At 41.3% G+C, this 12,064-nt stretch overlaps 1 protein-coding gene across 6 annotated transcripts in view; it reads right to left on the reverse strand.

The window, feature by feature from the left end:
• Positions 1-849: 849 nt before the first annotated feature.
• Positions 850-12,064, reverse strand: part of TMCC1 (transmembrane and coiled-coil domain family 1) — a 200,708-nt gene continuing 189,493 nt past the window's right edge. For all 6 annotated transcript variants that reach the window (XM_050958386.1, XM_050958387.1, XM_050958381.1 and 3 more), the window contains 2 exons: positions 8,598-8,733; positions 850-5,111 (listed from right to left, as the gene is read on the reverse strand). In XM_050958386.1, coding sequence (XP_050814343.1) covers positions 4,797-5,111; positions 8,598-8,733 — 451 coding nt within the window. In that variant the 3' untranslated portion in view covers positions 850-4,796. The remainder of the gene's footprint in view (positions 5,112-8,597; positions 8,734-12,064) is intronic.

The raw sequence follows: 12,064 nt of genomic DNA on the forward strand, positions 1-12,064 counted from the left end.
AGTGGATGGCCTTTTTTTTTTTTAAACTGCTCAGCTTGCTGACAGTCAAGGGTACAAATCTCCCCTCCAGCAACGCCAAACTTAGCGCACATGTCCATTCCCACGTGTGCAAGTAGCAAAAGGGATTCCGGGCACTGAGTTCCAGAGACTCAGAGGAACATTGAGTGATTAGTGCTAGCTTGGGACTTATGAGACCGGGTTCAATTCCTTGCTCTGCCATAGGCTGTAACACTTCGGGCAAGTAATTTAGCCTCTCTGGGTATGTGTACACTGCAGCTGGGAGACAGCTGCCCAGCCCTGGCAGTCAGACTCATGCTAGCACACTAAATAGCGGTGCAGGTGTTGCAGCTCAGACTCTCAAGCCTACGGAGTCGGATGGGCTTTAGAGCCCAAGCTACATCATTGATACAACTATTTTTAGCATGATCCCCACTAGCGCAAGTCTGTCCATCCAGGCTAGGGGGCTCACACTGAGCTGCAGTATGGACCTACCCTCTCTGCTTCAGTTCCCCAGCTGTAAAATGGGGATAATAATAGTACCTCCCTACTTCACAGGGGTGTTGTGAGGATAAATACAGTAAAGATTGTGGGCATCCTAATGGGGGCCAGATAAATACCTTAGATGGCTAGACAGAGGGAAATGGCCAAGACTCCACACACATTGGTGGTGGTTCTTCCTGTGTGACAGTCCAGTATGTCTCAGGGTGGTGTCATTAGGGGACTGCTAGAGAACTTGACTTGAATTCTATGTGGTTATGAAATGTTTCAGTGCATTACAATAGGCCCTCTCACCATTTCCCTGTCTTCAGTCACCCACACTACGTTTGAAAAAAACCAAACCACACACAGTTAATAGCTGAGGTCTTTATTTAAATTTCTTTATATACAGTAAGTGTCACAGATGAATCTGTGACGATCAGACAAGACATATGTAAATCTCTCTCAACAATTAGCAGCTTAAGACCTATAAACTACAGTGTTAACGTTCACAAGTGTCATTTCTGTACTTTTCAGACCGTGCAAGTGAGTCTTTGTTTTTATTTTTTTTTTACACTTAAAAAACACACTTACAGCTAAGTCAATTGCCTACTACGATACCACCTGGCATACACAACACAGACACACGTTGGGTTTTTAACTCTAGCCACATTCAGAATCACTTAAAACTGGCCAAGCCATCCAATCTCAACACAGATCCCTTCATAGCTTGGCTTCGTTTGTTATAATGCTGCTTTTTGTTTAATATTTTAAAAATGTATATTTTTCAAAGTTGAAAGACAGTGTCTCTTCTGGCCCAGTGCAACAATGTACAGAACTCACCATTTAATCTGATCAGATCTTAAGTACTCACTAGATTGGAATAAACCAATAAAGTAATTGCTGTGAACATGCTCAGCATAATTAAATTAATGAAGCTCAAGGGAAGGAGAATTTTGTAAACCTGTCTAAAAATGGCATTTTTTTATTTTTTTTTTAAACACAATGAGACAGGAGATGGGGAGCAGGTGAACTTCATTTGACCCATGGAATATCATTTAACAGTCACTTTTTTGAACTAATGCAGTTCATTATATTCTCTCCTTCCTTATATGCCCCCGTGATATGTGCTAAACATATCTAAGCAATTTCAGAATTGTTTCAACTCCCAACATGAAATGTTTTGCAACTCAAAGAGATGGTCACACAACTTTACATACATAGGGAAGGATAATAAAAGGTTCACATGCACACACACCCATGGCAGATACTATCTCCCACAAGTCATCCAGGAATGCTTCACCTTAAGAGAATGAACATAACCCACAGACAAGGAAAAGGAGCTTTAAAGCTAGAATCACATTTCCAACAATATAATCATTGTTAAACTATTAGAAGTCATCACAGGACTTCAGATTGAAGGGGGAGGAAATAAACCAAACCTTCTGCTAATGAAAGGCAAAAAACCCCACACTAGTCCTGTTAGAATATTAAAAAATAAAAATGGATGCAGCATCATATATGGCATTAACTGCAGACTACTTTTTGGAATGGAAAACTTTTGGAGAGAGAGACACAGACAACATTGTCCAGGACCAAGTAAATGGCCTTCACAAAACAGTTTTTGGGGTGAACGTTTCTATTAAGTCCATTACTTCCGGCAAATTACTTCTTTACTAAAGAAGATTAAACACAACAACATCCAAAGACTGTAACTGAAGGTAGGGTACCTCGCAGAAAACAGGCAAATATTTCCTTCAGACATTACCATGATGTGGAAAGAATGAGTGTAAAAAATCGGTTGGCTTTTAATTCATTCCCAAGTTTGTTCATGCACTAAACCAACTGTAAACTTTTACACTGTGACCTAAACTATAAAGAGGTGCAAAGATTGGGCTTCAGAAATATTGAGGCAACAAAGCTCTCAGATCATGTGTCAAGGGTTTATTACTCTGATCTCCCTACCTTTGTTTCTGAGGAAACCTAACAGGAACAGAGTATTTTTATATAGGTGGATGAAAATTATAGATCTAATTTAATTACACAAGGGCATTACACCCCACTGAGTTTTGCCATGGCTGGCAACTGTCATCTGTTAAGGGAATTGTTTATACATACAGGTTCTCTATCTGAAACTTTTGTGGAAATAAAAATGATTATTTTTGGCTTGAGTCAGTTGCAACTGGCAACTTGTTCTTAACAAAGACAGTAGTGGATTAGTGCACAGTGACAAAGTGAGGTGTGCTGGAATTGTCACAGGGTACCTGAGTTTAAAGACAGAAGTGTGGCTATGAAGGGGACATGCTGAATCTCTGAAGGAGGAACAAGGATGGTTGGGCAGAGAACTTTCCTCTCCTGACTGGCAGTGATCAGTGTATTAAGACCTTCTCAGCAGAGAGAGAGGTGCTAACCTAGATCTGGAGAATTTCCTGGGGCTGGGGGTAGACACAATAGCATGAATTCCTATACTTGCTATTACATATCATTTTAAGTCACTTGGGCATAATTTGGTTCCTACATAGCATTTAGGCCAAGGGAGAAGGAGAACAAGTCTGATTAAATACAGCAAATCATGTGAAAGAGAATCCACGAGTCTTATTTGTGCTACAAAGACTTTCAATGGAACTAAAAACTTTACTTTTTTTCCAGTGGAAACAAATACTGAGCCAGATTTCTTTTTTTTTAAAATTCCTTCAATATGAAAACTTGCCAGTAACAACAGATTACTGGGAAAAGATGTTGCTGCGACTTAAGTCATACTTGTAACTGACATTTCCTCTAGTGCTTTGACAACGGAACTGTATTACGTCCCTGCCTTCCCGGCTGCAGGAAAGGGGGCTCTATGTGGCAGGCTACATGGATACACAGCATACAAAGAAGTTCTAAACATAAAGACAATGATCTTACCACAGTCTGACGGGATGACAACTTTGGTTTCAGTTATCAGAGGTGCATTTAAAAATAAATTATCGGGGATATTTATGAGAGGATCAGTCGTTTGAATGAACTATCCCTTTAATAGTTATTCTCTCTTTAAGAATCTCTTTCTCCAAAAAAGGGATGAGGAGAAATTCCTTGTTCTAAGGAAAACATTCTGAGGCCAGGTAGACAGATTTAGGAATGAGAAATCTAACACCCCATGCCTCCCTCACACCGACAAAAAGGACAGGAAAAAAAACTGCATGACAAAAATGTGTGGAGAAAGAGGAAGTTATTCATGATGCTGCATCTGCAAGCCCAGGAGGACAGTTAAATGGCATGGGAATAGACCTGCCTTCCTCAGACTGGTGTCAATAGAAACTACTTTCCGCCCTCCTCAAAACTGTTTCAGGACACAACTGCTCACACTTAATTATTCACACAATTCTTCATTTAAAAAACATCACTTCTTTATTAAAGAGGAAAATAATGACCCTCCCATCCCCTTCCAAAAAAACCCCCAATAATAATAATAATAATAATAAAAAATCCTATTATAGAAACAATAAGGAAGCACTGAGAGTTTGAGTATTACACTCTTCAAGTATGCTGTTCGGATTTTTTTTAAATCTGTGAATATACATATATAAAAAAAACCTTAAAAGTGCGACCAAGGGCTTTTGCTTAAAGACAAGTATTTAAAGGACTACTTCAAAATACTGTAGTATGACTGTGCAGTTACTGTGTGTACAGCATGACGCTTCCACTTTGTATGCTTAGCAAGACTTAACAGACCTTCTAGAAAATTATTGTATGTCAGGTCAGCACAAATGGCCAACCCAGAAGCTGAGTTGGGGGAGAGCCGTGCGTTGTTTTTTCTCTCATTAAGGGAAAAACAAGCCACCCTGAATCCATACATTCGGACATGGAATGTGAGCAGGCTTCACAGTAAACATTAGCGTTACAGATTCGCTGTGGTACCATCGCACAAGGCTGTGCACACTAGCTTAATCTTTGCTATTTTTAAGCTAACCACGTTCTCTTCCTAACAGGTTTAGTACTGTAGTTCAAGCCACAATTTAAATTGCCCATTGGTGTGCTCCAAATTTTTATTTTATTTTTTTGTACACTTAAAGAATCTTAAGATTTGCATCCAAAGAGAACCATGCTACATAAAAATTATCCAGGATTCTTGCCAAAAAGAGTTCTTGAATAAAATCTAAAAAATACTATTGCAATGCATCTCGCAGAGAAAAATGTTATTCTAAATGTAAACAAATTCACTCGGACACTTTAAAATTTCAGCGGAAGAGTTGCTGACTAATCTTTGCTGCGCTCACTTGCCCGTGAGCGCCAGGGTGAGTGGGTCAGTGGGACGATGCAGCTGATTCCTTGTGCCATCATCTGGGGGGCGACAAGAATCGTTCCAAGTAGCCAGCGATGGCGTCCCAGTGCTTCCACATAAAGGCAATGAAAACCACCACAAATAAAGTGCTGAACGTCCTGTTGCGAGTTTTCATGAGGGGGACAACACAGTTGGCCACGGTAGAGACGAAGACTAGGAGAACAGCCATGACGGCCAGAAGGATGTTGATGAATTTACCCAGCAAGTTTCTGGCAGTGGCATTTTCCAGGCCCTCTAGCTGCACCACTTGTTGCTGTTGCTGCTGAAGCTCCATCTTGGAGATCCTGGTCTGACAGGCCTCCAGAGCCTCCTGTTGGGAAGAATGGAACGGTTATGTTTTCAGTGTTTGCATGGTGAATCACAGTGGTACTTAAAGACTAATTGGTGCCTACTGTAATGTGGCGACATTCTTTGGGTCCTGCTCACCTGCTGCAGGATATGAGTCACTCAAGTTGATTTCATATCCTGCAGCAGGAGCAGAGGAACCCTGTGCCATTTCTCGTGATTTATATGAGTCCCTTATTAAGTAGGAACTGCAGTTTGCAGGAAAATACCTAATTCTGACCTCATTTACAAGCGTGTCTCTACTGACTGCTCCATTGACTTTAAATTCTTGATTTACTGCGGTTTTCAGGTGTGTGACAGGCTGGGGGTTATATCTGTTTCTCCAAACAGATTTGTGGAAAAAACCCATCATGTTTTATTTATTTTGAGTGTTAACTTGTGTTTCACTGTACACTGGAACAGTTTCATTAGACTGCATCATCCCTCTTGTGTTGGAGGAGCCTGACACGTAGCTGTCTAACCCTAAATGAGAAGACCATCAGCGACTGAATAATCTTCCCATATTAGGATGATGGAGGTTCCGTTAATGAACCTCTAAGCAATCCCACAGAGGGTGGGAGAATGGAAAAACTCACCGGAAGGAGCACGAGGTGTTAGAAACTGGTTTCAAAAAGAGACTCTCTCTGCCAGAATGAGTAAGGTTGGCTGGGAGAGATCTGGACCCCTGCAGGACACTGATCAAAATCCAAATGATATTCAGGAATGGCAAGGACACTGGATGGAGGGTCTTGTGCTCAGGTGTTTGTTACTCTTCCATAGATCTGTAAATCACGTGTACCTCCTAACAGTGAAGTGTGTGGGTGTTTAACAAGCTACTTTGCAAAGCCCATCTGGTTTTTCCTGTAACCGCCACCTAGTTCCCAATGAACTAAACTATGAACCAGAGCGCCCGTGTGGGTTGGGTCTAATACCCCAGCCTGGTGACTGCTCACCAGGGGAAATTCAGCCAGGGCTGTAACAGAGGCCAAAAGTATTTTTCATCTCTTCAGTGCTATCAGACATTTTAGAAACAAAACCAGATTCTACTTGGAGGGATCAGAGATGGGAGCTTTTCAACCTTTTATTCCTCTGTTCTAATGCCATTTGGGTCAGTAGTTACCAACTGACAGCATCCCATGCAAAATGAGCATGTGGCACTCATTGTGTTATCTTGCTTGGCAATCTCAGAGATACGTAGGACTGAATGGGCCACGGAAACTGAATTATCCCTTCTTGTTCTTAGAGGTAATCCCTTCACGTAAAGGACTCTCGCATTACTTTGCCTGTTTTGGAGCAAGAGGTCTTCAGTGTCCAAGGTTGTTAATCTAGCTCAGGGGTCGGCAACTTTTCAGAAGTGGTGTGCCGAGTCTTCATTTATTCACTCTAATTTAAGGTTGTGTGTGCCGGTAATACATTTTAATGTTTTTTTAGAAGCATCTCTCTATAAGTCTATATATTATATAACTAAACTATTGTTGTAATGTAAAATAAACAAGGTTTTCAAAATGTTTAAGAAGCTGCTCAGCCCGCTGCTGGTCTGGGGTTCTGTTCACCTAGGCCGGCAGCGGGCTGAGTGGGGCTTGCAGCCAGAACCCCAGACCGGCAGTGGGCTGTACAGGGCTGGCGGCTGGGACCCCAGATTGGCAGTGGGCTGAGCGGCTCCTTTTCTACCTCCTTTTCCCCGGCTGACCATCATTCTCACAACCTTGAGGAACCTCTCATTTGAACTGAGCAGCCCTCAGAGATGATCCCTAATTGGCTTGGGGAGCCACTTTTGAGCAGTATTATTTCCACTATGATAAATTTGAACTCAGGTATCCTACACTGCTGCAGAATACAGAGCAACCATTAGGCCAGAGTCCAGGGAGAAACAGGTTCTATCTACCACTTCATTATTTTTAAAATGCGATTTCAATACCCTATTACGGAATTTGTACATTGATCTCCCATTTAGCCAAATGAACTCTCTCTCCCAACTGTGTCATGTCACCATCCTACCTAAAACTGGTGTGCTGAAGAATGCAGCATTGTCTGGTGGATGGATCACAAGACTGAGAGCCAGGATTTCCTGAATTATAGTCTCTGTTCTAATAGGACTAATATTTACCTCTCTCTCAGTAGTGCTGAGGATTAAGTCATGTTTCCAAAGTGCCTCATCAACATGGAAAATTTACATCAGAAATGCTGAGTCATGAAACTGAGGTTAAGGAAAAGGCTACTGATGAATCCCACCTCATTTTAAGCTTCCTGTCCTACTCTTTTCTCCTGCCTGGGTAAATTTGAGAGAGAGATGTACAGCTGGGTCCCTGCAGCACATTTAAAAGTGAAATCTTGATATTTGATAGGGTAAAGGCCATGGTACCACTGTCTCCAGACATTTATTTTAGCTTTACTCTAGAAAGTCATTGTTATTTGTTACATTTCTCCGCTATTGCGTAAAACTCTGATATTGCTGTGGAAGTCAATTTATCGAGGGCCTCCCAGAGGTTACATAGTTTGAAAGCAATAGGCAAAACTGATTCAACCAATCCTGCAGTTGGGTCAACAAATGTAGCCCAAAGAAAATCACTGCCTCTGTCTGGTGGAACCAGCTTGTAAGACTCAACTGTGTAAAGGGCAGGCTTTGATCTAAAATTCTGCTCACACTAAAAATATTCCAAGTCTTCTCCCCAAATCTGAAGAGCCTGTTTAAACCAACAATGTGAATTTAAAACAGCTTAGAGCTTGTTTATAAATGGGTCTTTATAAGCCTTAGCTAAAGCCCAGGTACTTTCCCAGATCACTTGACTTTAGTCTGCAGATGCTCCTCCAACTCTGTAAAACCCCCGTTTCCACAGGCTACTGGACTCTAGATACTATCACATACTGAAGGAAACTTCTCTTGCAAACACCTCCTTATTTGGGCATGAAAAACAGAATGGATTTTTTTCCTGACTGAACACAATGGATGCATAAAGCCAGCTACTGTTTTCCCTTCAATATCTGTGCTGATTGCTCTAAAAGTAGTGATACACTCTGGAGCCGTCTACTGGGAGCACTACCATAAAAACTTCCTGCTCATGGCTCTGCCTACTGTTTCCAATATGTGCAAATACTTGTACTATGGGCACCACCAAAGCTGGGAGCATGTTCCCACTGGGCCTTAACCTAAAAATCCCATGATGGGACAGGTGGCAGGTTCTTCTGAACATGGATACGTGAACAGTCATGCATATATAGTTGGCAAATACACAATGGCTTCCCCTGCATCAAGGCTGTTAGAGAGAGAATTATGAGAGCTAAAGTTAGATTAAGGTGCTCTTGAAAGCTCAAGGTGCACAACTCTCCCATTAGCCTTTGTTATATTGCTAGTAAAACACATACATATGGAACCAAGAGCATTTTGGAAAACTAGGGAAATAGCCATTGCTACTGTGTGCTTGCGTGCTCTGAAGTGGGAGCACGAACTTGCTAAGCCCAACCTCTAACCAACCTGGATGTCTCGAGCTCGCTCATAGGACTGATAAGCTATTTTCTCTTCCATGCTGGCCAACTCCTGCTTTAGATTAAGGATCTCATTCTGGTGGAGCTCTGTCAGGTCATTTAGCTGCTCTTCTAGTCGTTCACATCTAGAAGTGAGAAACGTAGGGGAGTTATTTTAGTGAGAACACAATGGTAAAATTACACCAACAAGAATCAAGAGATGAATCGTGGAGATCTTCCTTGAAAACCAGCATGGCTGATATTAAATTATTTACGTTTTCCTTGCCGCCCCTTCACTCTGAGGATCTCAGAGTGATTTTGGACAATAAACTATGCCTCCTCACTGTGAGATAGGTAAATCTTGCACATGAGGTAGGCAAACAACCTTATTTTAAAGAGGGAGAAACAGGCACAGAGAGGCTAAATGACGTTACAAAGGAAGTTAAGGACAGATTCCCCATTCTGAGTCTTGTGTTTAAATCACCAATCACCCTTCATATAACACTAACACAGGCCCCCCGCCCCCTAGGTTATACTTAGTGAAGCAATGTGAGTAATTAATAAGACTGATGTCTAAGTCAGAGAATGTGATGGTCTTGTTTGGCATGACATCACTACATGTAAGGTCACATGGATGGATTTTTTTCCCCATTAGCTTCTGAGAGTGATTCTGTCTGATTGGCAAAATTACCATGTTCTATTATTTATCAGAAGAGCATGTAAATCACTAGCCTGGAGGCTCATTTTTTAGATTTCCAGTGGCAAGCGGATTGCAAGTGATTCCCATTTGAGGGGGGCCAAGGTTTAAAATGTGAGTTATTCAAAGGTGGAAAAAGTCTCTTCTATTAGCAAAACATGCAGTAATTGTGCAGCACTAACCCCACAATGCAACTGTAACCTTTCAAATGTGAAGTATTTTGCATGTATATATAGCCCTTTCATTTGAAGATTTCAAAGTGCTTTACGAGCAATTAGCTTTCAATACCCCCTGTGAATTTAGTTAAAATATTCACATATTTTCTGAAGAGTAAACTGAAAAACAGAGAGAACAAGGGCCCAGAAATCCTAAGTCATAGGCACTAGGTAGGCTGGCCCTTTCCCCCCCCCAGCCTCTAAAATTTCCCTCCATTACTACCACTGGTTCAACTGCATGAGTGGTAGCTATTGTGAGAACATTCACAATGCAACAGAACTCTTCTACTTGCCTTTTAGAGTTAATATTTGATGGTTCACTAACAAATAGTGGCTGACTCAAGGGCTTCTGACTCTATGGACCTGAGCTACCTTCAGCATTAATTTTTTGCAATGAAAAAAACAAAAAACTCAGAAGATGTTTGATGCTTGTTACCTCAAATAGTGGGGCTTTACTTAAAGACCTGACTTTTTAAGATAGTTTGTAGCTGAAACACAGACAGCTTTGGCACGGGAGAGTCTCAAACAATGACAATCATACACGGTCAGCCAGTTGGGATGCAAGAGCACATCACTGACTGATGCTGCTCATTCTGAAAAAAGCTCCCAGGCATCTTTGTTGTTAACATACATCATTGGAAAAAACAAAAGAAAAACAAGAGCACCTTGTCAGCACCGGGGAATCAAACAATGTGAGTTGCAATGTAGAGATGGACTGGTGAAAAATCTGGCCAGTTATTTATAATGTAGCTGCTTGCTCCCACCCCACTTCCCTTTCTCAAAAATACTTAATTAAAAAATAGTCTGCCACCAGCCAAGCACTCAAGATCAAAAGTAACACCCCCTCCTCCACCAAAACAAAATCAACACAACCCCCTAAGTGCAGCGTAAATTAGGAGGAAAAGTATTCTGCATGTTAATACTTTAAATTTAAAGCTCTTCCAAAAGGTTGTTTAAACAACAAGGGACTCGAACTTTTATGAAAAATACAGTGATTGTGTCTTTATAAGAGACACATACCATAGAACAGTTGTTGCCAAGAATCTTAAATCCTGTTTTATTACAAACAACTGGATTTAGATAACTTCAGTACACATATCAATCTACGGAAACATACGGAAACCCTGCAAATCTGTAAACCTCAGGATTTGGGCTAACACGATTAGCAAAGAAGCTGACATTGTGCTTCCTGGACCCTGGAATGCAGGGCTACTGGCTTATTCTGAAACCAATATTAACTTAATGTGACTCCTGCTTGCTACCTTAACAGTGCTTTCCCCACTTACAGTAAGGAGCCAGCCACAGCTTTTGCAGATTGATTTGTTCCCTTACTTCAACTCAACAATTATCCAATACACAGATTTTCGATATACTTACTGGGACTAACCTTACTCTGTTTATTTGATTTTCATTTCCTATTTTGTTTGTAACATATATGAGTTTAAGAGCTGGGGTTTTTTTGGTCTGTCACATTGGAAAAGATGAAAAGTTGGTCTTATGACAAAAACGCAGGACTGGGAGCCAAAATTTATTTGAGAAAAGATAGAGAAGTTTAGATTAGGTGGTATTACAAAGTAAATGTCCCATTTTGTCCCTTGTAAAGTCATCTGTAAAGAGGGGCTAATATATATGTGTGAGTGTGTGTATATATATATATAATATATACACGTATATATACACAGATATACATACACACACTCACACACGAGGGTGGTAACAGCCACGTGATCATTTTCATTATCAGACTCATCTGGCTGCCTCATCTGTGCTAATCCTCAATGGGCTATTTAACATTCCTAGCCCCTGAGCAGATTCTAAGAGCTGCCATTTCTTTTTACTCGCCAACCATAAAACTGAAAATCTAGCCCAGTAGTCTAGAAGTCAAAGGCTAGACCAGGAGTCTTTTAAACAAATATAATTAGTATGAGATCCAACCAGTTCTAACTACAAAAAAATCGGATACAAAAATTAAAGCATAATGTAGCATTTTGGCTGATGGGTTTCTCTTAGCTCTTGCAGGATCCTGCAAACTGTACTTTCCAGTGACGCTGGCTTAAACACGCACCCCCCCCCCCCCCCGCAGTGAGCTGGACACATCCCAACTATATGAGCTCATGATTTAGCTGTGTGCAAACAGGTTCCCCTAATGGGACAGGAACCATGAAAAAACTCAGCAGGAGCTTTATTTCAGGTTCTCTACGGAACGGAAAGTCCCCGCTTCTTTCAGTAAACAACTGCCACCTTTCAAAGGATGAGATAAGCAACAGGCTATTTTGGAGTTTGTTACAGCTGAAAAAGAACAACTGCTGAGGACCAGACCAGGATCTTCCTCTCTCCATGATTCAATTCTAAGAGGAGTGGTTAAACTGCCTGAGGCCATATCAGCTGGCCAATGGGCAGGTAGCACAGTCTTTCACATAGCCTTGGCAATGTGTACACTGGGACAGCTAGAGCAACCTGCAGTGCAGGGGAAATAAAAAGACAGACACAGGAAGAACTGGAGAGACTGCCCTAATACCACCCCACCCTTGACTATACTGATAGTCAAAAGCTGAAAAAGGGAGG

Source organism: Gopherus flavomarginatus, chromosome 6, assembly GCF_025201925.1.
Source record: "Gopherus flavomarginatus isolate rGopFla2 chromosome 6, rGopFla2.mat.asm, whole genome shotgun sequence".
NCBI lineage: Eukaryota > Metazoa > Chordata > Testudines > Testudinidae > Gopherus > Gopherus flavomarginatus.